Below are 25,866 nucleotides of genomic sequence, written 5' to 3' on the forward strand. Positions count from 1 at the left end.
TGTGACATTTTGTCGATCTCAACGACAGAGACAACGCTCTACGAAACCGCAATATTTTTAAAGGTCGATGTACAATATTTTCTCCGGGTCCTGTATAGATTTTGTAATCAGCAGGTCAAAAACTTCCCGAATAAAGAAAAAATCTTTAAAAATATTCTGATCAGAAGTTTAATTACAATGTTTTTTTCGCCAGCTCCTAAATTGTGGATCATAAAATGAAAGACATAATTTAATACTTCTATACTTTATTGTAAATCGAAAATGAATATTTTGTACACGATTTTGAAAACGTCATTGTTTGATTTTTTTGGGAAAGATTGCACAAAGTCGCACATCTATACCGACCTTAATCTATTTTTAATAACAAACTTAACCTATGCTTACTATTTACTAATATTTATGAAAACGGGTCACCTAGAACTAATTAGCTCTTTGCTATTCAAAGCCCCTAGAAATCAAAATTTTGATTTTTTTTTGAGTTCCTATAAGATTTTGTGTCACTGATTGTAATTTTACAAAATTGTACGTGTAAAACGGAAAAATTTGACATTTTATTATGACGAATTGTGAAATAGGCTACTTGACAATTTTTTTAAGTTGGTCTTAAATGGTTAATATTTGTCCTATTATATCAAAAAAATTAACACTATATTTTTTTGCGCCCTAAAAACCGTACAACTTTAATTGAAAAAAATATTTTTCTTAGACAGGTGAAAACACTGTCGGCCATGTTTGGCCGATAGATTATCTGTGCTCTGACGTCATGCATTTGTAAACAACAGCATAACCACAGAGTACATTATATATACTGAGCATAACCTACCAAAGTTTAATAAACATGACTTCTATACTAGTTTACATGAAAAATATAGTAATTATCGTTATTGTATCATCCGAGAATGTAAAAAACGCATCGATAAAGACCACAGGAAAGTTGTGGATTAGAGTGCCCAGTGAAATAAATATACGTAACACGCAAAGACTTGCTTAAAGGGATCCTATATGACTAACGACTTCAACCCAAATTTATTTTTGCAAAGATCACTTTGTTGTAAGTCTTACTTAATAACTTATTCAATTTATAAAGAGAAAACGATATTTTTTTACGTTTACTATGAGTTTTTAGAAATATATAAAAACTAGCTTATGCTCGTGACTTCGCCCGCGTGGACTTCATAAATTTCAAACCTCCATTTAACCCACTCAGGGGTGGAATTTCTAAAAATCCTTTCCTAGTGGATACCTTCTCTTTACCTACAAAGAACACACTCACCAAATTTCATGTATCTAGGACCAGCTGTTTAGATGTTTAGGCTGTGCGTTGATATATAAGTTAGTCAGGACTCTAAATTTTATATATATGGATACTACGTTAGTCCCCGCGTGACATAGGAATGACATTTCTTTGTTTACATATTTAATGACGTCACATCATGGCTGACAGCGTTTTCTGCGTTTCAAATAAAAATAAAAATTGTATTTTTTTAAATTGGATTTATATATCCATCCTGCGTTTTTAATAATTGTTATTGATATATTTCGTTGTTTTAAGCAAAATACTATAATAAATAATCATTTATTGGACGAAATTAGATATGAGTCAAGTAGCCTATTGAAATGACATTTACAAATTTACGAATTTCGTAATCGAATAGGCACTCGTGCTAGGGGTACTAATATGAGGAAAAATGTTCTAGGTAAAACCGACTTCAAAATCATTATTTCTATGTACGGACATGTTATTAAAAAAAAAATGCGAATCGTGTCTGTCTGTCTATTCACAATTTCATCTTGATTATATTTTGACATAGCTAGTGCATTTTGGACTTATCACAATGGAATTTTACAGTAAGAGTAACAGTGTGACTGGTTGGTGACTCAAAATGGTTAGCGCCCACTGAGATTTTGTCTCGTATCATTTGTATCGGATTACGTAACAGAGACAACGCTATCGTAACTTCTTTCCGCGGATAGAGAATAGTATATATTTTTTCTTTTTTGGTAGTTTAAAAAAAATTACCCTCTAACTATAATGATTTAGCCAACTATGAATGAAATAAGTGTGTGTTCAAACAGTAAATACAGTAAGTACAGTAAGGTAAATACAGTAAGTACAGTACAGTAAATACAGTACAGTAAGGTTAATACAGTAAGTACAGTACAGTAAATACAGTACAGTAAGGTAAATACAGTAAGTACAGTACAGTAAATACAGTACAGTAAATACAGTACAGTAAGGTAAATACAGTAAGTACAGTACATTAAGGTAAATACAGTAAGTACAGTAAATACAGTACAGTAAGGTAAATACAGTAAGTACAGTTCAGTAAGGTAAATACAGTAAGTACAGTGCAGTAAATACAGTACAGTAAGGTAAATACAGTAAGTACGTATGGGATTACGCAACAGAGAGAGCGCTATACTAACTTCTTGACGCGAATAGAGCAATAGTAATTAATAACATATCCGTCATAATAACTTTACAAGTCACTCTGATAAAACTTAGCTAAACAAAAAAAAAGTCGAAGTGTAAAAATATGTCGTACACTACCGTACTACACCGGGTTATAGATAATATATTAAAATTATATGTTTTTCACCTGTCTTTGATTGTATGGTAAATGCATATGGCATCTATTCCATAGCCAAGTTTACATCTCTAGACACAAAAGAAGACCGCGACGGTCAAAGGATGCTAGACCGTCGCACATCGGCACTGAAACAGACACCTAAAAAAACATCAGAATCGACGCCATTGTACCTATAGTACGCGATAGGTCGAGATGGCATTCGGGGAGGGAACGCCCCGCACAGCCCCCGGTGCGGGCGAGCGCGGGTGACTGCGGGGCGTCCCCTCATACTCCGATTGCCATCTCGACCTGTCGCCTACTATACGCTTCAGGGATAAAAGACTCGACTCGTATGCGTCGATTTTAAAGAAACTTTGCCATTTAGCATTTTATAAATCAACTTTAAGGCCTACTTGCACCAAAATGCTTACCGCCGCACTCAGAGTCGCTAATCATCACTTAAGATTGAGTTAAAACGAGACAGATTTATGTGAGAGAGATATAGCTCTGTCTCGTTTAACTCAATCTTAAGTAACGATTAAGCGACTCTGAGTACGGCCGTTAATCTGGCTTTAAAGTAATGCTGTCTCTTTTTAACACGTTTAATCCAGGGTGGATAAGAATATAATAATAAGGATAGAAAATTTAACTTAAACACATTGAAAAGGATTCTAAATGTAAAATAACACAATATATTACGACCTTCTTGTAGAAAACTTAAATAAATTTTCGAAAATGAACACGTTCGAGAAAATAAAAATCATGCATGCATAATAAATCAACGATTACATGATTGATAATTTGAAATCAATATTAACTAGTTTCTCATAATGTGACAAAATTGTACCGCAGTTTAACATAATATTCATGATCGTGCCAAAATTTAACATCCCAGACGTTCTATAAACAATAATTGAAGCAGCCACAACATCAATGTTAAAATCCATTATAAAGTTGACGTGACCTTTTTTCATGATCGTGCGAATATTTAACATTCCAGATGTTTTGTAAATCCATTACATTCATGGTAAATCCATCACAAAGTATTTTATTTCATGGGCGTACAGAAATTTAACATCCAAACGTTTTGTAAACCGATATAAACGTTTTATAAATCTTAACCGTACTTCAGGATCGTAAAAAAATTTCAGGCGTTTGAGTTTTAACAATTTAACGCCAATGTTAAAATTTCAATCAGTTTTCTATGGCTGTGACAAAAATTATCATTTCAGATGAAACGAGGTATATTTGACGTTTTCGCTTCAATGTTAAATTTCGTTATTACTAAAGTTAACAGTTTCGCATAGCGTGAAAAATTTAGCATCTCAGAAATCTACAATAAGTTTTTTTAAAGACACTTTTATTAGTTTCTCAAGCCGTGCCAAGTTTTAACATTCTCGATGTTTACAAACAGTCAGATTCTATAATTTAACATCATGTTATAATCCATTACATAATACTTCAACCGCTGTTCTTTATCGTGACAAAATAAAAGTACAATTTGTACTGTTCTTAATTTTTATTTAATAGTCTTATGATAATGTAAAAGGGATAATTTATGGACGGCTTGCGAAAAGAGACTGACGTGTGAGTGAGAGAGCTATATTTTTGTAAAACTACATTAATTGGTAAGGATCAACAGGGGTTAAGTCATCATCATCATCATCATCGTGATCAAACCATCGTCAGCTCACGACCAAGCACGGGTCTCCAGGACTCAAAATAAGAAGCGTTTGGCCAGTCTACCACGCTGGCGAAGTGTGGATTGGCAGACTCCACGCACCTTTGAGAACATTATGGAGAACTCTCAGGCATGCAGGTTTCCTCACTTCACCATTATAGCAAGTAATACGCACATAACTCAGAAAAGTTAAAAGTGCGTGTCCGAGATCGAACCTTTGACTTCTCCAATAGGACGCCGACGACCACTAGGCTATCACTGCATTTTAATTTCTAATGATTTATCTCAATAAATCATTTTAATAAGGGGGTTTAACTTTTTGACGGAGTCTCATTTCATGATAGGGGTTACACAGGTCGTGTTTGGGGGTTTAATGGATAAGCATTTGCAGATAGCGATTTAAGAGTAGGGGTCAGGGGTCAGGGGTCGACGGGCTGTGCGGGCAGCGGCGCGCAGTATCAACCGCGACGCGTGCGCGAATTGACTCCCTTTGAAAAAGGACCCTGGATGGGTTCGAAACTAGTCGGGCTAACGTCGACTAAACACGTGAGTAAAGCCGGGTGTGAGATATTATATATAGTAGGGGTCGGATTTAGTGGTTAATATAGGGGTCGCTGGGGGTCGTTTATGTCTTCAAAACCCCTTATCGTTAATATGGGGTATTAATGATAAACATACATGACGACACATCGCTTGGAGTTCCATTCTGTGATAGGGGTGAAAATAGGGGTCTTTGGGTTCGATGGAATAGCATTGAGAAAAGGGGGTCCGTGATTAATGTAGGGGTCGGTGGGGGTCATACTCAACACAATGCCTCTTTTCGCAAAACACCTATTTTTCAAACCCCTTTATCTTAATAAGGCGGTATAAATTATCATGTTACATGACCACGCATCGCTTGGAGTCCCGCTCGTTGATACGGCTTGTAGGGGTCGGGGGGTCGACAGGGGTCACGGTTGGGGGTTTGATGGCTTCCGGGTCGAAGGTTTCCGTTGAAGCGACCGGTGCGCTCAGTGGGAGGTCTGTGTTGATGCCTACGATCTGTAACAAAAACATTATCATTACACTACATAATGTGCGAGCGAAGCGAGCCCAATTTTTTTGCTCATTTTATCTCTTAGTTTTAGATGGTAATCTAGTTGGATGTTATTCGAGTACTAGTTTATGCCCGCGACTTCGTCCGCGTGGACTACACAAGTTTCAAGCCTTACCTTACCACCTTAGGGGCTGAATTTTCAAAAATCCTTTCTCAGCAGATGTAGAAGTTAAAATATCTATCTGCATGCCAAATTTCAGCCCGATCCATACTGTAGTTTGAGCTGTGCGTTGATAGAATAGAATGACAAGAACATGCTTTTAAGAATTTAGATTCATGATGAATCAAAACACTTTCATTTACTATTTTCAAAAACGAGTACTACGCATTTTCGATATCAGCAAGATTTTAATCTCATGCAAAGTTTATGGATTCCAATGGCACCTTCACTACGGATACCGAAAATGGTAACCTATTCATATAGCCAGTGGCGTGCGGGTCATAGAGGCATAAATGCACTGCTTACCCAAGTTGTAATAGCTCAATGCATATTTTTCATTATGACCTGCCAGTAAACAGGTTCCTACCCAACTAATGCCTACCCTGGCTTCTAACCTTGTGCACGCCACTGCATATAGGTTACCATTTTCGGATGATGGTTACCTGTAGGAGTGTTAGTGGTGTTGCTTGCATGGGGTAATTTCAACTGTTCGTACGGGGTAATTTCAACTGTTCGTACGGAGTAATTTCAACTGTTCGTACGGGGTAATTTCAACCGTTCGTACGGGGTAATTTCAACTGTTCGTACGGGGTAATTTCAACTGTTCGTACGGGGTAATTTCAACTGTTCGTACGGGGTAATTTCAACTGTTCGTACGGGGTAATTTCAACTGTTCGTACGGGGCAATTTCGACCACACGTATAGAGCCTATAGGAGAATAATGATAATCTCACCTCAGCGGCTCGCCTAGCAGGCAGCGGCGTGGAGGCCATGCGGAAAGGCTTAGCGAGGCGCTCCAGAAGGCGCGCGCGTTTGCTCCTCGCCGCCTCCTCAGCTTCCGTGGCCAGCTCTAAGGTCTCTTCGTGTGAGGGTTTACGTTTGCGACCCACTACAGTGCCGGTCGGTCTGGTTGGGTGTTCAGTTACTGCGAAGAAAAAATTAACCATCAATATGTAAAAAGTGTAAGGGTCCAGGAGTTAATCGCATTATTGTCTTAACAATATCCCTGCTTATTAAGTGGTTAATGAAAGTAATCAAAACCTTAGCAACCTAAATATGTATCTTAAAAGAAAAATCCTGACTCAACACAGCACCCAGTCCAAACCCTATAACCTAAAAACCTAAAACTTTGCACAGAGATTTTCTTTATAATGTAGATAAGGAATAAGACTGATTTTATCAAAATTTCGAATATTTCCCCCCTTAGGGGTTGAATTTTCAAAAAATCCTTTCTCAGTGGATGCCGACGGCATAATAGCTGTCTGCATGCCAAATTTCAACCCGATCCGTCTAGTAGTTTCAGCTGTGCGTTGATAGATCAGCCAGTCAGTCAGTCAGTCACTTTTTCCTTTTATATACATGACATGTCATGACAGGATGCTAGTTACCTGTATTGGCACTGGTGTTGGAGCGGGTGCTGCTATATACACCGATATTCCTCAGCGCCATCTCCCGGAGCGGCTTGTATGATCTGCGGCCGCGGATGCTGCGCAGGCCGCTGAGGTAAGGGCTCTCGGGCTCCTCCGAGATGAACGACGACGTCTCGGCTGTTATGTCCATCTCCATTGTTGTGTTGTTGCCTGGGAAACGACATTTTCAAGTTTTACTAACCTCGAAATTCTATAAGAGGAATTGAAATTATATAAGGGAAGTTTTAAAGTAGCGCCAGTGGTAGAAACGATGGGGTAAGAGGCTTGCATGGTATGGGCATATAATGCGGAGGGAAGAAAGCCATGTCACTACAAAGAGGAGAGGATGACCAAAGAAAAGGTGGATGGATTGATTGAAAGAGGATATGCGTGTAAAAGGGGGTGGATAATAGTTGACGGACAGAAGTGAGTGGAAGAAAAAGACATGTTGTACCGACCCCATGTAACGTGGGATAAGGTAAGGGAGAAGAAGACTATCCTTGAAATTCGTAGGAAAATAAAAATAAAGAATAATTCATCTATTAAACATCACTACCCATATTATAAATGCGAAAGTGTTTGTTTGTTGGTTTGTCCTTCAATCACGTCGTAACGGAGCAACGGATCGACGTGATTTTTTGCATGGGTGTAGTTAAATACCTGGAGAGTGACATAGGCTACTTTTTATCCCGGAAAATCAAAGTGTTCCCACAGGATTTTTAAAGGCCTAAATCGCGAAGTTGTGGGCATCACCTAGTTTTAAATAACCTTTTTATAGTACGCAATCAGGTTTTTAATGAGTTTATTATACGCAATACGATCTTAGCTCCATAGTAAGTAAGCGGATAATAGTTATCTATACATGGATAGCAATAGTTTTGCGGAATTGCTACCCGAATTCTGAGGCCAACCGAACATAGATCATAGTTACCTGAACATATATCATAGTAACCTGTACATTAATGGCAATTACCTGTACATGGATGACAACTACCTGTACATGGATGACAACTACCTGTACAGTGCAACAAGGCTCTCTTGGCACTTGAATGACATTGCCAGGGGGGCGCTGTTGGAAAACAAAGGCTTTGAAAATTCAAACTGTTACGTATCTTAGGTTAAAAGAAGGCGCGTGTATACACGTCAGTGAAACAAGCGGGGTGGTAGCACACTGCTTTGATGTATAAAGTGAAAGGCCGGCGTTGCGTCGCAGCGCGCACATATATGTAGTTAGGTACATCTAGATATAACACAAACAAAAACAAAGGGGATGCTTGACGGCAACGTTAGTTCCGATTTTCGCCACGCGCCAAGATAGCCTTGTCGCACTGTACAAGGATGACAGTTACCTGTATGCGGATGACAGTTACCAGTATGCGGATGACAATTACCTGCACATGGATGACGATTACCCGTACATGGATGACAATTACCTGTACATGGATGACAATTACCTGTACATGGATGACAATTACCTGTACATGGATGACAATTACCTGTACATGGATGACAATTACCTGTGCATGGATGACAATTACCTGTGCATGGATGACAGTTACCTGTACATGGATGACAATTACCTGTACATGGATGACAATTACCTGTACATGGATGACAATTACCTGCACATGGATGACAATTACCTGTACATGGATGACAATTACCTGTGCATGGATGACAATTACCTGTGCATGGATGACAGTTACCTGTATAGTTGGCGAGCAGCGAGGTGTTGGTGTGGTCGGCGAGCCGCGCGCTGCGGCGGTAGGGCGACACTTTGACGCGCGACTTGGAGTAGTTGGTGTCCGCTTTCACGCGGCCCTCGTCTGTGGGAACACAACGTCAGACTAACACTTTCGTTGCACTGCTCTCTAACAACGTTGGTAGTTTTTTTTTTAACTAGTGAACTACGTGGTGATTACGTATCTTGCAACGTTGGTAGTTTTTTTTTAACTAGTGAACTACGTGGTGATTACGTATCTTGCGACAGGCTTGCGACAAAAGCGCTAGGATCGACAGACGCGGAGGGTGTGAATACCCGCAACCTTATAGCGCGCATGCTGTCGAGCGAGGACGCCTGGCAACGATATAGCCAAATGCTGCGGGCTATAATGATAAGAAGAGAAGAGCGGGAAAAAGAAGAAAAGCAGAAGTTAGAAAGTTAGGAGGTCAGCACGAAGTAATGCTTACGCAGTTCCGTGCTCACCTTGGTAGACATGGGGAGGTTATATTAGTCCGTGCGAGTGGGACACACCCTGCCAGCAGGCAGAAGTCCGTAGGGATTTTTTCCTCCCCCGAAGAAAGAAAAAAAAAAAAAAAAAAAAAGGCTTGCGACAAGCGTATATCTCGCAATCATTGCTGTCAAACATCCGGCTAGAGAGATAGCAGTAGCCACAAAGCAAAATAAGAAGAAGAAGAGAGACAGCAAATGAACTGTCGCATTGCTGTCGCTACTGCAACGTTTTACGTAATCACCCCGCCGCTCTGGCTTCGCAATGTTAGCACAAACTATCATTATCATCGTAATCAACCCATCGCCGGCTTATGACTGAGCACGGTTAGGTTGATCATGATGATGATGATGATAGGATCAATTATTAAAAAACCTCACCTTCATTATCAACCTCTACAACCACTTCGATCTCTCTCTCTGTCGTCTCCTCCGCGCTGTTCTTCTCCACTTCCATTTCTTCTGCTTTCTTCTCTTCATTCTCCTGTATGTTGGCTTCTTCTAGAACTACGACCGGTATGAGCACCTGCAATATGGTGGTTGATGTCAAAAATAAATTATTCCTCAGTGAATATTAAATAGAAGGTCTTCCAAAATACATAAAATCCACGTCCTTTGTTAGTTTTATGCGTGATAACCATTTTAAATTATCGATTTATCTGAAAAAAGCGCGTCAAATGATTGTGACGTTACATACGGGGTAAAGAGGTGAAGTGAAGGGGGGAGGGGGGGGGGGGGGGGACTAGATTACCTTATTGGCGGTATCCGATATATTGGAGCCAGCCCTCTCCTTCCTGTCGTGCGGTTTGGGCGAGTCAGAAGACCGGAGCTTGCGGTCCGACGACGGCACATCCTCTTTTAGTTTCAGCAGTTTCGACTGAAAATTCAGTCAAGTGTCAACTAAATATATTCCACCCTACAGTGCACAGATATTTCCAGCAGGGTTAGCATGGGCGGGGATATAAGTTTCTCCCCGGGGAAAGGATAAAATCTTTATCCCCTCCGACAGCTTTATCCACTCTCCGAGCATGGGCTCACGGGTGGATATAATTATCCACAGTGAATAAAACGGGGGACTTTTTGGTTTTTGGATCTTTTCCTTTACCTTTATTGGGTTAATGGTAATTGGTATTTGGGACCTATGTTGGGTTTATGTTGGGGTTCCCAACCATATTCCAAACATAACCCAAACACAACCTAAACATAACACAAACACAACCCAAACATAAACCAAACACAACCCAAACATAACCTAAACCCAACAGGTACCGCGAGACATGTTTTGATTTTTTAAGTTCTATGAGAATAAACTTAAACCCACGTCTAATGTCGAGGATAAAATTGTCCCCGATTTAGGGATAAACTTCTCCTCTCCCCTGTTGCCGTGCTTTGAGAGGTGGACAAGTAAATTTTATCCCTCGTCAGTGGATATAATTGGGGGATAAAATTTTTGTCTCCTGCCCATGCTAGGGGGGCAGATTTGCATGATTTGTGTGATGTAACCACAAATTCACGATTTTCAGATTTTTCCCCTAATGTCAGCTATAAGACCTACCTACCTGCCAACGTTCATGATTCTAGGTCAACGGGAAGTACCCTGTAGGTTTCTTGACAGACCGACAGACAGACAGACAACAAAGTGATCCTATAAGGGTTCCGTTTTTCCTTTTAAGGTACGGAACCCTAAAAAGCAAATGATATGTAATTGTTTAAAACGCATTGAGTCGGAAAAGTTTAAACAGCTGTATGTATAGAAAGTAAAATGGAATAATTTGAACAAATATATTCAGGTGTTGAATAATACAATAATAATAATAATATGCATTTAATAATAAAACACATAATGAATGTAGGTCATTATTGTTATAGGATGCATTTCATTAATCTACTTAGGAACTTTTTTTTTTAAAGAATATTAGCCATGTTAAATAACTAATAATCCCCTTTCCTCTCCAACTAAGCGTCAGGCTTGTGCTAGGAGTAGGTACGACAATAGTGCAACGGGCGGGGTTTGAACCGTCGACCTTTCAGTTTTCAGTCCACTGCTTTACCCGTTGAGCTATTGAGGCTTTGGCCCAGAATTACTATTTTGATTGATAGATTTATATTATAACATTCAGCATGCATTATAATATCAGACACTGTATTTTGTGTATTATAAGCAAACTAGCTTATGCTCGCGACTTCGTCGGCGTGGACTACACAAATTTCAAACCTCTATTTCACCTCCATTAGGGTTGAATTTTCAAAAATCCTTTCTTAGCGGATGCCTACGTCATAATAGCTATCTGCGTGCCAAATTTCAGCCCGATCCGTCCAGTAGTTTGAGCTGTGCGTTGATAGATCAGTCAGTCAGTCACCTTTTCCTTATAATAAGCACCAGAAGAGTGAAGCCACACGATGCGTTGCGTTGCGTTGTCATCCTACATAGAAATCGTTGTTCCATGCTACACGATGCGTAAGAGCGGGGGCACGCGATGCGTTGCGGCGGCGGTATCGCTGCGTCATCTTACATAGAAATATCTGTGGCATGTCACACGATGCGCTCCGGCGCCGCACCGCCGCCGCAACCGCCGAAACGAGGCGGGGAGGGGTGAATGCGTTGCGACGTCGGAGCCGGGAGCGGCGCCGCTCACTTGTTTTGATTAACATACCGTAGCAGCGTTCCCGAGAGGGAGCGTGGGTTCACCCCACACCTGACACCATGTAAAGGTAGGTGTTAATCAAACCACCATTAGGAGACAACTGACTTTATTGGATAGTTCACTGGCCGAGCCTACCTACATAATATTATATTTTTATACTAACTACCTACTACAGTCCAGTGTCTTTCCTTGTGACGCATAAACAAGTGAGCGGTGCCGCTCAGACGTCGCAACGCATTCACCCCTCCCCGCCTCGTCTCGGTGGTTGCGGCGGCGGTGCGGCGCCGGAGCGCATCGTGTGACATGCCACAGATATTTCTATGTAAGAGCCCTCGCCCACGGCGACTTTTTGTAGCGATACAGTAGCGATGCTGTCGCGCTTCCGCATCGATACAGTCGCGAAGCGGTCGCTAGCTGTGTGCCCTCGCCCACGGTCTTAGATTCAGTCGCGATGCAAACGCGATACTGTCGCGCTTCTGTCTCGATGCAAACGAGAAAAAAATGTTGCACTGATGCTTGGTTCTCCATTCATGCGCCACCCTCCCTCCGTTCTTTCCCCGATGTCGTCCGGCACGGTCGCGCGTTTGCATCGATACAGTCGCGATGCAGTAGCGCGTTGCAAATGCGACTAACACGCGTTAGTAGCTACAAAAAGTCGCCGCTCTCACGACGTCGTGCGACGGACTCGGGAGCAGAGAGACGTGGCGGGGAGGGGTGGTGTCAGTCTACCAAGCCACATGCGTGTATAACGTGGTAGTCAGTGTTTCCATGTACACGGTAATTACCGTAGATGCACCGTAATTCAGCCCTAATCTACCGTCAAGGTAATATGGCCATTACCTTGACCGTGTCACCGTAATACAAAATCACGTTAAAAATTCATAATATACTGCGTAATACGAGTACGAATCTTAGTCACCTTAGCATATTTCGTAATGGCAACATTTCTCTTGCTCTCGGTTTAAGCATCAAATCTCAGCAATCTATTTTCGTCCTTATTCAAACAATTAGGAAGGAGTAAAATGTAAAACTAATGAGATTTAACAAAATATTAATATCGATAAATCCGTATATGAAAAAGATATTGCTATGCTAGGAGCGTCAGATTCAGAATAATAATAATAGTTGATTAAAAAGCAAATCCGTGACGTTTTTTTCTTTTAAAAATGACACGGTAATTTACACGGTATTCTTTTAGGTAATCCACCGTAATTTAATCTAGAAACACCGTAATTTTAACCCTTGAACACGGTAACGGTAAAAAAAAAAAAAAAATCTTGATTTACATATGGAAACACTGCGTGGTACTCACATCATCGGGCACGTAGTCCTTGTCGGCCTCCTTGTGCTTGTCGGACGCGGGGCGCGGCGTCTCCGGGGTGCGCGTCGCCTTTACCTTCACCGAGCGATTGTGGTGTTAGTTGCCACACGACACGACACGATACATTGCTACTGACTCTAAACTAAATTTTCAATTCTAAATTTGAGAGTACTCGCATCTTTTTCTTACCAATGTAATAAGAAAAGGACAGACAAACTTAATTTAATAATAGATCCGTCAAACCTAGTGACTTTAGGTGCCACTGCCATATGTTCATTTACAGGATGAAAGCTATGAGTATGCCTTTTATCAAGATCGGTGTAGCAGTTCAGTCGTGAAGACGTAATGGACAGACAGACACACTTACGCATTTATAATGTTATTACGGATGAAATCGGTTAAAAAGAGATTGCCCATTTTCTTAGGAGCTTTGGTCCCCCTCTAATATAATTGTTAAGTCACCATGGTTTTAATTTTATTTTGTAGACAAATAATTAACTCTTTATATTCTGCAAACGATTTATATTTATTCACCCTGGTTATAAAGAAATCTTATTTTTTATATTGCTGATATTGAGGTTATATTTAATTAATACTTCTTCAAAATAAATGCATGTTTACGATTCTAACTGTAATTGTGGATATTTTCAATAATAGAGTGAAAAAAAGTCGTTATAAAACATAATCGTAAAAAAATAACACATTTAAAAAAAAAAAATTTAAGTTTTGACACGACGCCACAAAAGAGGGCCCGTTCACGGGCGATCTCCTTTACAGTTCAAAATAATCGAAAATCTTTCACCAAGACAAACACACAGACACACAAAAAATATGGACAATCACAAATCAAAAATGTTAATAAATAAGTACTTACGAAATTAAAAGAATATTCAACCAAAAAACCACCAACACCTAGAGGAAATAAATCATATAAAATGTCTACTAACCTTGCATTACTGGAACATTTCCTACTAATTTAGCGTTTAAACTACCGTGAGTGATTTTCATTATAAATACTATCTGTCCCGGCTTACTCACGAGTGTAGTTGAAGTTAGCCCGACTAGTTTCGAACCCATCCGGGGTCCTTTTTCAAGGGAGTCCGTCCGCGCACGCGCCGCGGTTTCCTACTAATTTCTGGGAGCCTAGTACCTCCATGAGGGATACCTGTCATAGTTCATATCAATCGATTGCGATCCGTCACTTCGCTTCTTTGAATCCCTGGTACCGAAACATACAGCCCCCAAATCACCCCCCCAGCACCCCCAACCCCCTGATTATCAGACATACCTGGGACTGTTTCCTATAGTGAGTTTTTTCCTGGCTCTTCTCAGACCTGGGCGCGTTTGGAACCCTCGTAGCTTTAGTTTTGAGTTTGCGTAATAATGGTCACCACTATATCTTACAAATCCAACATCTGACTATCAAAAAGAGTAATTTATTACCTATTTTGAATAAATCCTTTGACTTTTGACTTTAGTCGACTTGGCACATCCTCAAGAGTCGGGGATTAGAAGCACATTCTCATCAGTCCTCATAAGCTAGGTGTCAAACCAAAATAACCAAGACCTTATATTATTAGACCCAATACCAGCTTCTCATTTCTGGGAGCCTAGTACCACAGCACCAACAAAACCAATCTGCCTTAACCTCTTATCACTTCTGGTCTCCAAAACACCCCCCAACCCCCTGATTATCAGACGTACCTGGGACCGCCTGGTGTAGCTGCGATTTGGCATACCCTCGAGAGTCAGAGGTTCGAAGCACTCCCCATCAGAATCCTTATAAGCTAATTAAGACATTCATTGACAATTGACAATGTATTACCTTTTATAATAAAATCCCGCAAACTATTTTGGACTTACCTTTGCACAAGTTTAAAAAATCTATTAAAAATATGCTCCTGAAAAAAGCATATTACACAATTGAAGATCATCTAAATGATAAAAGAGCGTGGATTTGACCTGCAGCTCGTTCCAGCAACGCACAAGACTGCAAATACTATTTTATACATGGCATAATTTTGTACCTATATCAAATATTTGAAAAGAGCAACCGCCGAGTTTCTTGCTGGTTCTTCTCGGCAGGAAAGGCATTCCGAACCAGTGGTAGATGCATCCGACTATTCGTAAGCACTTGTAAAAGTTTATACGAATAAAAAAAAAAAAAAAAAGAAAAAAAAAAAAATCAATCTACACATGACCGTCAAACCAAAGTAACACACAAACCTTAATGTACCAAGCAGTTCCTTATAATTTCTGGGAGCCTAGTACCGCAGCACCAACAAAACCAATTTGCCTGAACTCCTGGTACCACCGGAACATGCAGCCTCCAAATCATCCCCAGTCTCCAAAACACCTCCCAACCCCCTGATCATCAGACGTACCTGGGACCGCCTGGTGTAGCTGCGACTTGGCACACCCTCAGGAGTTGGGGGTTCAAAGTACTCCCCATCAGAATCCTCATAAGCTAGTTCTGGGAACATTTCGTCCTTTTCGTCCAGATCTTGCAGCTCGTCCTCCGAACTCACCGTGTCGCCATTTTGTTCCCCGTTGACTTTTGCGCCGTTCTCTTTCGCTTTTGGCTCTGGCTTCTTGGATTTCTCGTCGGCTTCCACCTGGAATAGGGGGTATTGGACTTAAGACCCTGGTTTATGCATCATCATCATGATCATCCAATCGCCGGTTCACTACAGAGCACCCCTTGAAAGAACCATTCAAATCTTTACCTTCGTGGCACGTTTATTTTTATTACACACTAGATGATGCCCGCGACTTCGTCCGCCTGCATTTAGGATATTAAAAATCCCGTGGGAACCCTTCAATTTTCCGGGATAAAAGTAGCCTAAGTCCTTCCCCGGGATGCAAGCTATCCCTGTACCAAATTTCGTCAAAATCGGTTGAACGGATGGGCCGTGAAAAGCTAGCAGACAGACAGACAGACACACTTTCGCATTTATAATATTAATAAAGTATGGATTTTGTTATTAAGTGATTAGCGCCACCAAAGTACATAGCCGTCAGTCCTGCACATAATATCTCTCCGGTCGTGTCGGACTTCCGGTCATCTTACTATGAGTAATAAAAGTAGTGGAATAGATAGTGGACTTATGTCTACGCAGTGCAATATAATATCTCTAAAACTAAACTCGGCCGATATTCGGTTGGAAATATTAGTATTACTTGACTAACCCCAAATTAAGGTTCAATGGTTACCCAATTAGCATGTCCGTGGAAGGTACGATTCTAAAACTCACTTTCCCATCCTTGTCCTTACTGCTCTTATCTTCTTTCTTATCATCTCCATCCTTCTCCGAAGTGCTCTCCTTTTCTACAGCATTCTCTTTCTTCTCTGCTTCTTTCTTGTCACTACCTTTCTCTGTTTTGTCTTTTTTCTCTACGCTTTTGTCTAACTTATCCTTCTTGTCTATGCTCTTGTCTAACTTACTATCTTTCTTGTCTATGCTTTTATCTAGTTTATCTTTCTTGTCTGGAGTCTTATCTACTTTATCTTTTTTATCTGTTTTCTCAGCAGGCTTGTCTTTATCTATCTTTTCGGAAGCCTTCTCGGGTCTCTTTTCACTGTGTGCCGGTTTCTCTGTAGGTTTCTCCGCAGCCTGTTTCTCTTTCTCAGCATTCGCGGCTATTTTCTTCTTCATTTCTTTCACTGGACTGTCTGTTTGTCTCTGGAAATAAAATTTTGGTTATGTTACTGAAGCACTGATTAAAATTTGGGATTTATCTTGAACATATAGAAGTACAATCTTTTACTATGTATAAACCAGATAGACTGAAATATGGCTGAAAAAATGTTTGATATTTTACATGCTAGTTTTTTCCAAGTCTTGTTCCCTTTTATGACAAATTGTTTGTTAGTGAGTAACTCTCGGCTTGATCCTGAATCGGCGATGTTATATGGGCATCGATATAAATGACAAGATTATGTTCAAGCGAACAAAATTTTTCACAGTTTAGAAACCAAATAAATCAGCGCCAACTGTTAGATACTAATGAACGACCCGTTTGAAATCCAGACGTCACTGAGGTTGCATTGGTGCATAAGCACCAATGAGTCGGTGCCATTTTGTCCCCCGTCCATACGAAGTAATATATAAGTCAATGGCTATGGGTGATGTGAAATCCAAGAAAGAAAAATAGGCGATTCACAGGCTAACTAGCGGTAATGTAGGTAACATTTGACGCCTGCCAGTGACGCATCAACGTTTTGTAACAAGTTCCCTAACTGTAAAGTGTAAACTTGGGGTTCAGAAGTGGAATTGAAAAACTGTTCTATTAATCCGTTCAACCATTTATCCAAACGTAAGAAAAAAAATTCTCGTTCAATTAAAAAATACAACAATCTACAACCTCCCGCACTGGGCGGTCTACTCGGCTTCTGGAGCGAGCTTGGATGGCTGGAGTGAAGACTTCGGCGGGGAGAGGCAATGCACGCACAACAGACGGAAACGTTTAAGTGCGGAAACCGGCCCAGAACGAAGAAGAAGAAGAAGAAGAACCTCCCGCACTGCCAAGGGTCACTGGTAGAGATTTCTCATAGAGATAAGTGCTTCCCTATCCACTTTTATTCTTGTACTTTATACTTGTATAAATGTTTTTGGTACAAATTTATTAAATTTCATTAAATTAAATTAAATTAAATTAAAATTAAATTAAAATACCTACCTTATCCTTCTCCTCCCCAACAGGCCCCTTACGCGTTACTATCTGACTCATTATTTACCTGCAACAAAAAAACCCTAAGTTTAGATTCATGATCATCATGATCATCGCCAGCTCACTACAGAGCACGGGTCTCTTCTCACAGTGAGAAGGGTTTCGGTCACAGTCTGGCTATGTGCGGATTGGTAGACTTCACACACCTTCGAGAACATTTTCGGCTGCCGCACCAACCCGTGCTTTCGTGATTCCTTTCGTCAAAGGTTGCCTGGAAGAGATCGCTTTAGCGATAAGGCCGCCTATGCATGCTACAGCTATTAGATTAAGATCCTGTATTGTGTTTTTTTAATGTTTACTTTGTGTTGTGTGCAATAAAGTGTAAATAAATAAATAAATAAAACATTATGGAGAACTCTCAGGCATGCAGGTTTCCTCACGATGATTTAATTCACCGTTAAAGCAAGTGATATTTAATTACGTAAAACGCGCATAACTCCGAAAAGTTAAGAGGTGCGTGCTCGGGATCGAAGCCCCAACTTCCGATTAGAAGGCGGACGTCCTAACCACTAGAGAACCAATGTTCTCAAAGGTGTGTGTAGTCTGCCAATCCGCACATGGCCAGCGTGGTAGACTATGGCCAAAACCCTTCTCTGAGAGGAGACCCGTGTTCTGTAGTGAGCCGGCGATGGGTTGATCATGATGATGATGATGATCCCATTTCGCCTTAAGATCAAATATGTTCAAAGGACACGAACCAGTGGGCGACGACAAGTAGATAATAGTTAGGTATTGAGTAGAAACCTGCTTTTCTACTTTAGTCGGTCAGACGGACAAAAAGGTTGATAGTTCTTCATGCATATTTACAACTTTACTTAGTTTCCGGTATGTGGGTACTGTAGCAAGAAAAAAGTTTAATTCGGAGAATTCGTCACGCTCCCTGGCGCAGTGGTGAACACTGTGGTCTTATAAGTGGGAGGTCGGGGATTCGATCACCCGCAGAGACAAATTGGGTCTTGGACTGTAGTAATAAAATAATGTGATTTTTTAGGGTTCCATACCTCAAAAGAAAAAAACGGAACCCTTATAGGATCACTCTGTTGTCTGTCTTTCTGTCAAGAAACCTACAGGGTACTTCCCGATGATCTAGAATCGTGAAATTTGGCAGGTAGGTAGGTCTTATAGCAGACACTCGGGGAAAAATCTGAAAACCGTGAATTTGTGGTTACATTACAAAAAAAAAATTGGGGTTATGAACTAATAATTAGTATTTTCAATTTTCGAAGTAAGATAACTATATCAAGTGGGGTATCATATGAAAGGTCTTTACTTGTGCAATCTAAAACAGATTTTTATGCATCATAGTTTTTGAATTATCGAGTAAAATGTCGAAAAAATACGACTGTAGTACGGAAGCCTCGGTACGCGAGCCCGACTCGCACTTGGACGGTTTTTTTTATGTAGATTATATTAAGTACTAGCAGATGCCCGCGACTTCGTACGCGTGGATTTAGGTTTTTAAAAATCCTGTGGGAACTCCTAAATTTTCCGGGATAAAAAGTAGCCTATGTCCTTCCCCGGGTTGCAAGCTATCTCTGTACCAAATTTCGTCAAAATCGGTTGAACGGTTGAGCCGTGAAAAGCTAGCAGACAGACAGACAGACACACTTTCGCATTTATAATATTAGTATGGATATTTCCCGGACCTGTATTCCATTTTAAAAAAAAAACTTGGAGACAAAAGAAAAATAAATTCATGATTTGGATTTATTAATAAACGAGTACTTATTATACCTACCTTTTATACCATTGTTGTTATACAACTCTTATGGATATAAAAAAAACAAAGGAGCCAGAAAAAACGCGCCCTCCGCCCATTATAACTGACTGGCATTATATCACAGACTTTAAAATCAATCCCCACAGAATGAAAAAGGAGTAGACATGGCTGAATTAAATGATTTAAAAAATAATTTTAGTTTTATTTTTAATTTTTATACTTTTTTTTTAGATTTTAGAAAAAAAATGTTATATAGTAAAATCAGTTACGATAAAGAGTTTAGAAAATATAGTCAAAGTTAAATCATTTATTGAAATTGGGTACCATTGTAGAATGGTACTTTTTGATTTAAATTTATAAACATACCAGAAGTGAAACTTAAATTTGATTAGGGCACAATAATTGCTATTTTGCAATAGCCACTCAGTCATAATGGCGACCTAAATACAAAAGGTTTTTTACAATACCAAAAATACTCGCACACGAAGGGTTCCATACCATCGTGCATCGTACAAGAAATAACACTTTTTAATTTTCCATGGCGGCCATTTTGAAATTGTTATTATTTGTTGTTATAGCGGTAACAAAAATCTAGGTACATTCTGTAAAAATTTGACCTCTACCAACGAGTTCACGAGATAGCTTCCCGCTGACTGGCAGACGGACGGCCTTGGCACCATTCGGGTCATCATCATCATGATCAACCCATTACCGGCCCACTACTGAGCACGGGTCTCCTCTCAGAGTAAAAAGTACCTACGTAGGCCATAGTCTGCCACGCTGGCCCAATGCAGATTGGCAGACTTCACACACCTTTGAGAACAAAGAACTCTCAGGTATACAGGTTTCCTGACGATGTTATCCTTCACCGTTAAAGCAAATGATATTTAATTATTTTAAAAACGCAACTCCGAAAAGTTAGAGGTGCGTGCCCGGGATAGAACCCCCGACCTCCTGAAAAGAAGGCGGACGTCTTAACCACTAGGCTATCACCGCTTTTTCAGCTTTCGGGTATGGAGCCCTAAAAAGCAATTAAGTAAATCGTGATAATAATTAATAATGTTCCTCTCTAAAATATTGCAACTCTGCTTCATCATATACGAATAGAGGCGAGAGGTGAACGAACTTGTAAGCACACTGATGGAAAACGCTGCGCTCCAAGATATAAGAGACTAGCGACCCGCCCCGGTAGCTTAAATTACAATTTTCGTAGGGATCTCTACTAAAAAAAAAAATAGCCTATGTCACTCAGGAATAAGGGCCGATTCACACCGGAACGGCAGCGGCGCGGCGAGCACTTTCAGTGTGAAAGAATTTTAAACTTTATCTACATAATTAGAATATAAGACCAGTATCGCTCGAAAAGGTCTCGCGGCGACAAGATGCTGCTAGCGACCGACCGACGCGCGACGGACGGGCGGCCGCGTCCTCCCCGCTCTACATAGTACATACCCCCAAGCCTGTACAAAATGTTTGAAACTCTCCCAACTCTCGTCGTTTCTTCCATAAGTCATGGACCCACATAGCCTTTTTTCTTTTTTTCAGGGACGTCAAAATTGATTGAAAGATGGGCCAAAGTGTGTGCCTTGTGCCACACCCAGCGCACACTGGTGCAACTCATAAGCACATCACAAGTCTCAGCTCGGCAAGGGTTAGTGACTAGTCATTAGTTTTATGAGCAGAGACGAGTTGATAATAAAGACTAGTATAGAATTAGAACTCGCCGGATTGACTCCACGTGACTTTGACAACATGGGGTTATTCAAGGGGCGGACCAACAAATTCCTAAAAGGCCGGCAACGCATCGACGGTTCCTCTGGTGCTGCAAATGTTCATGGGCGGCGGTAATCACTTAACATCAGGTGATCCGCTTGCTCGTTTGCTCGCTATCTCTATTAAAAAAAATGTCGGGGGACCTTGACTCGTCAGTCGTCATTGACTTGATTTGTCATTCCTCTTTCACTTCTAGAATTCAGATTCAGAAGCTTTAAACTCATTTCACACTACGGGATGTTAATTACATTATAGTCCGGTCAAAATTGACACTCAAGGTTACAATAATTCACATAGAGCCATCAATGTATAGGGCTAAAAATTGGTACGAATGTTGGGAACATCAATATAAATGATCGATTGGGACTTTTCACAACTCCCCAACATTCGTACCAATTTTTAGCCCTATGCGAATTTTTGTAACTTCGAATGTCTGTTTTAGACAGACTCACTATCATCATCATCATCAGCCTGTGGACTTCCACTGTTGGACATAGGCCTTCCCTAAAGAGCGCCACCACACCCGGTCCTCAGCCTTCCTCATCCAGCCACTTCCCGCCAGCCTCTTTATATCGTCGGTCCATCGTGCTGGAGGGCGTCACACTACGCTTGCTTAAACGCGGTCTCCCACTCAAGGACTTTCCGGCTCCAACGGCCATCGCGTCTACGACAGGCATGACCTGCCCACTGCCACTTCAGCTTGCTAATAGTTTGGGCTATGTCAGTGACCTTGGTTCTCCTGCGGATCTCCTCATTTCGGCTCTTATCCCTCAAGGAAACTCCTAACATAGCCCTCTCCATAGCTCGCTGAGTGACTTTGAATTTGTGACAGACTTTAATAATATAATTTATATCCCGTAGTAGGAAGTAAGTAAACAGTTAATAAATACTAGTTTCTTATCTTATCCGAGCCCACCTTCCTACTTCAATGCGTAATCATCAAACAATTTGAGTATCTAGACCAAATAAACAAAACATCGTTAGTTTGCTATATTTCAGGATATTAGTGATTGCGAATTATATTCGAACCTAAAATAAAGATTTTAGCCTATCCCACATTCAGGCGACCTCCTCTATGGCGGGTGCAGCGGCCATCAGCGCCGAACAGGCCAAGAGGCGCAAATATGAAAACCTCGATGGGAGCTTCGTATTCGTGCCTTTTGGTGTGGAGACCTTGGGGCCGTGGGGCCCGGGGGCTCGAGCTCTTTTTGAAGAAATTGCGAAAAGAGTTATCGAGTCAACCGGGGACCCGAGAGCTGGCAGCTACCTTGGTCAAAGAATTAGTTTGGCCATCCAAAGAGGTAATGCTGCCAGCATCTTGGGTACAATGCCTCGCTGCGGTGGTCTCGACGAGGTTTTAGATTTAATTTAATTTATTTTAGTTTTAATGTTGTTTTTTTTTTAGATTTAAGTTTATTAATAGTTTATTTGTTAACCATTGATAATAAAATGCTCCCCCTGATTAGCCTAATTATATTTGTAATTATATTACAATCCAAACCGTAGTAATAAAATGACGTGATTTTTTGTATAGCGGTAGTTTATGGAGCTAGAATTCAGATCCACATGTGCGCGCGCGCACGAACCACAGCGTGCGCAGATGTGGATTCGTCTTTAGATTATATTCTTGTCACACAAGTAAGTATACTAGCCAACTTTCTTTGTGGAAAGTGGATTTTCATTAAGTCAATATTGAACAAAAAATTGGAAATCTATTTGTGTACCTATGTGATTACACAGTTTACAAGCACACGACATAAATGTATGTCGTGTGTAATGTACGTCTTAGCTGGGACGATAGCTGGTACACTGGAGATGGACTAAAGTGCAGCGCACACATGGCTTTTAGTCCATTAGAGAATTACGTATTTCAGCGAGAAGCTACTTGCTTACCTTTTAATACCTTTTAACTAAGGAAAACTAAAGTGTAGTACTTAAGTATTCTTAAGTTTTAACATTAGCAAGTTAAACAATAATTTGTAAAGGTGTTCAGTACGAGAGCCCTTAGAGAAACCTAGGTTCAAAACAAACACTGAATATAGGCATTGGAATTGTGCACACTACTTGCTATCCACAGTGTTCTTACAATTTCATATTTTGCATTTGCATTTGTAAAGTTATGTTTGCAATGACAAAGGTAGGCTATTCTATATGGGTTAGAATAATAAGCAGGGCCTGCTTTAATAATATAAACCGGCCAAGTCGAGTCAGGCTCGCGCAACGAGGGTTCCGTACCACTGTCGTTTTTTTTCGACATTTTGCACGATAATTCTAAAACTATAATGGCTCCACTTGCTTAGCTGTGCTAACATCGTGAGGAGACCTGCATGCCTGAAGGTAAAGTGAATGCCTGGTAGATAGACGATATCCAAGTCTCTGGATGGCGGCGGCGCAAAACCGCGGCGTGTGGAACGACTGCGCGTGTGCGACTGACTGACTGACTGATCTATCAACGCACAGCTCAAACTACTGGACTTGTGGTGGGTAACCCTAATGGTGTTAAATAGGGGTTTAAAATTTGTGTTGTCGACGCGGACGAAGTCGCGGGCATAAGCTAGTCCTATATACTATACAAGTTTATCAAACAGTATCACATAATGTAACTTACCCGTGTAGGTGTAGTCTGCGACAGGTCGAGATGGCAATCGGGGTATGAGGCGTGGGGGCACCCCGCGCACCCGCAAGTCGTCCGCGCTTGCCCGCAACAGGGTAACGCGGGGTCTGTGCGGGTGTGCGTGGGGTTCCCTCCCTGGTTGCCATCTCGACCTGTCGCCGACTATACGCTTCACTAATTTTCACGCATCAGTTGTTTTGTACAGATTAAAGGGCCATACTTCCTCTACGGTTATGGTTTCATTTCAGAGCAGTTTAATATTATAACGTGTTTATATCATAAGTACCTGTAATAACTAGTATATTGCTCACAACTTTGCCTGTATACAATTTTAGATAGTTCTGCGTGAAACTTGAAATTTTATTAATACAACTGGACAAATTTAAGTTAGCTGTTTTATTAATATTTTCCTATGTGATATAAATCACCATTTAATAGTAAAAAGTTAGCCTTATCTAAATATATAAAAGGAAAAGGTAACTGACTGACTGGACGGATCGGGCTGAAATCTGGCATGCAGATAGCTATTATGACATAGGCATCCGCTAAGAAAAGATTTTTGAAAATTCATCCCCTAAGGGGGTGAAATAAGGGTTTGAAATTTGTGTAGTCCATGCGGACGAAGTCGAGAGCATAAGCTAGTTTAGTATATGAATAGATTTCAAATCTCAGTACATACAAATGTGTGCCTACAGCCTATTAGCAGCTAATGAGATCAAATAGGTGCTCACAACTAAATGACTTTAAGGTCACTGACCTGTGCCCACTGAACAGTTTACAAAGACATAGTATACTTTGTCAATATCAATATGCATAACTTTATGTTTAAACTTGATAGTTAATCATCAATAGGTATAAATTTTAAGAAAAAGGTCAGTTTTGTGTCTTATCTCTATATGTTATATGTAATATGGTTATGCAATCTATCCATACTATTAAAATGTGATAGTATGTATGTCTGTCTTTTCATGGCCCACCCGGTAAACCGATTTAATTAAAAATCTAAAATTACTTAAGCAGGTTTGTGTAACAAAATCGCACACTTTTGTTACCGAATTACAGAAATAAATGAATAATAGGTATGACATAAAAACTAGTTTGTACAATCATTATTTCATTCAAGTAAGTTCAAGGTAACTATGCAAATAACTACTTCCTACTTTTTTATAGTAAGCCGATTACACTGAGCTTCGATTTAAAATTTAAATTACCAAAATAAAACATAGAACGGGTAATTGATACGTGATAAAGTGTCATAATTAGAACTTCGAGCAAGTATCGAATTTCGCTTATAAAGGCTTTTTTTCCTACTCCATACTTTATCAATTTTATAACCTCAATGTCAATACATTAAAAAATTATAGTGATTATACAATAATTCGGTTTTTAAGTGGGTATTTATAGTAAATAATATTATTTTCATAGGAAAAACAGAATATGAAAAGTTTAAACTTTAACAACAAAAAAATAAACTGAAGAATGGCGGGCGGCGTAACATGGCGCGCGGCATTTTCTATATTTGAATGATGTGCAAAAGGACTTACGTGTGTAGGTAAAAATATCCACACTTTTATCTCTTAACTTTTTTACTGAAATAAACAACACTGGTTCACTCGCCACTGATATAAATATGATTTAAGTCAATTAAAAGTTAACAACGAAAGCCGAGCGTCGTTTTTATTTCATTTTTCATACAAATCACAGACCAATAACATATATGATTCAAATCAAAGAGTATGTAACCACTTGATATACAAATTACAATACAAATCACCACAGATTAATAGAGGATAAATCCATAAATCACAGAGACAGACGCAGATCACAGATCACATACGTAACTTCGTGCGTAAGAGGCCCCGTAAACGTTCAAGCACGTTTGTCAAATTTTACGTTTTTTGACGTTTTGTTTGATG

The 25,866-nt window shown here is 40.2% G+C and overlaps 1 protein-coding gene across 5 annotated transcripts; it reads right to left on the bottom strand.

Moving 5' to 3' along the window:
- Positions 1-228: 228 nt before the first annotated feature.
- On the bottom strand, positions 229-25,651 carry LOC117993484 (uncharacterized protein DDB_G0286299-like). 5 transcript variants are annotated; one of them, XM_069507037.1, is made up of 11 exons: positions 25,495-25,651; positions 17,793-17,850; positions 16,367-16,795; positions 15,641-15,727; positions 13,104-13,187; positions 9,898-10,023; positions 9,528-9,672; positions 8,623-8,742; positions 6,896-7,087; positions 6,242-6,432; positions 229-5,292 (listed from the first exon to the last, which is right to left on the bottom strand). In XM_069507037.1, the coding sequence occupies exons 2-11, from the start codon at positions 17,841-17,843 to the stop codon at positions 5,131-5,133; spliced, it is 1,587 nt and encodes a 528-aa protein (XP_069363138.1). In that variant the 5' UTR covers positions 17,844-17,850; positions 25,495-25,651; the 3' UTR covers positions 229-5,130. The 5 variants fall into 5 exon arrangements, with proteins under 5 accessions (XP_069363138.1, XP_034837178.1, XP_069363139.1 ...); XM_034981287.2 differs by having other exon boundaries at positions 15,497-15,727; XM_069507038.1 differs by lacking the exon at positions 13,104-13,187.
- Between the last annotated feature and the right edge of the window lie 215 nt (positions 25,652-25,866).

This window comes from Maniola hyperantus, chromosome 24 (genome assembly GCF_902806685.2).
Source record: "Maniola hyperantus chromosome 24, iAphHyp1.2, whole genome shotgun sequence".
NCBI lineage: Eukaryota > Metazoa > Arthropoda > Insecta > Lepidoptera > Nymphalidae > Maniola > Maniola hyperantus.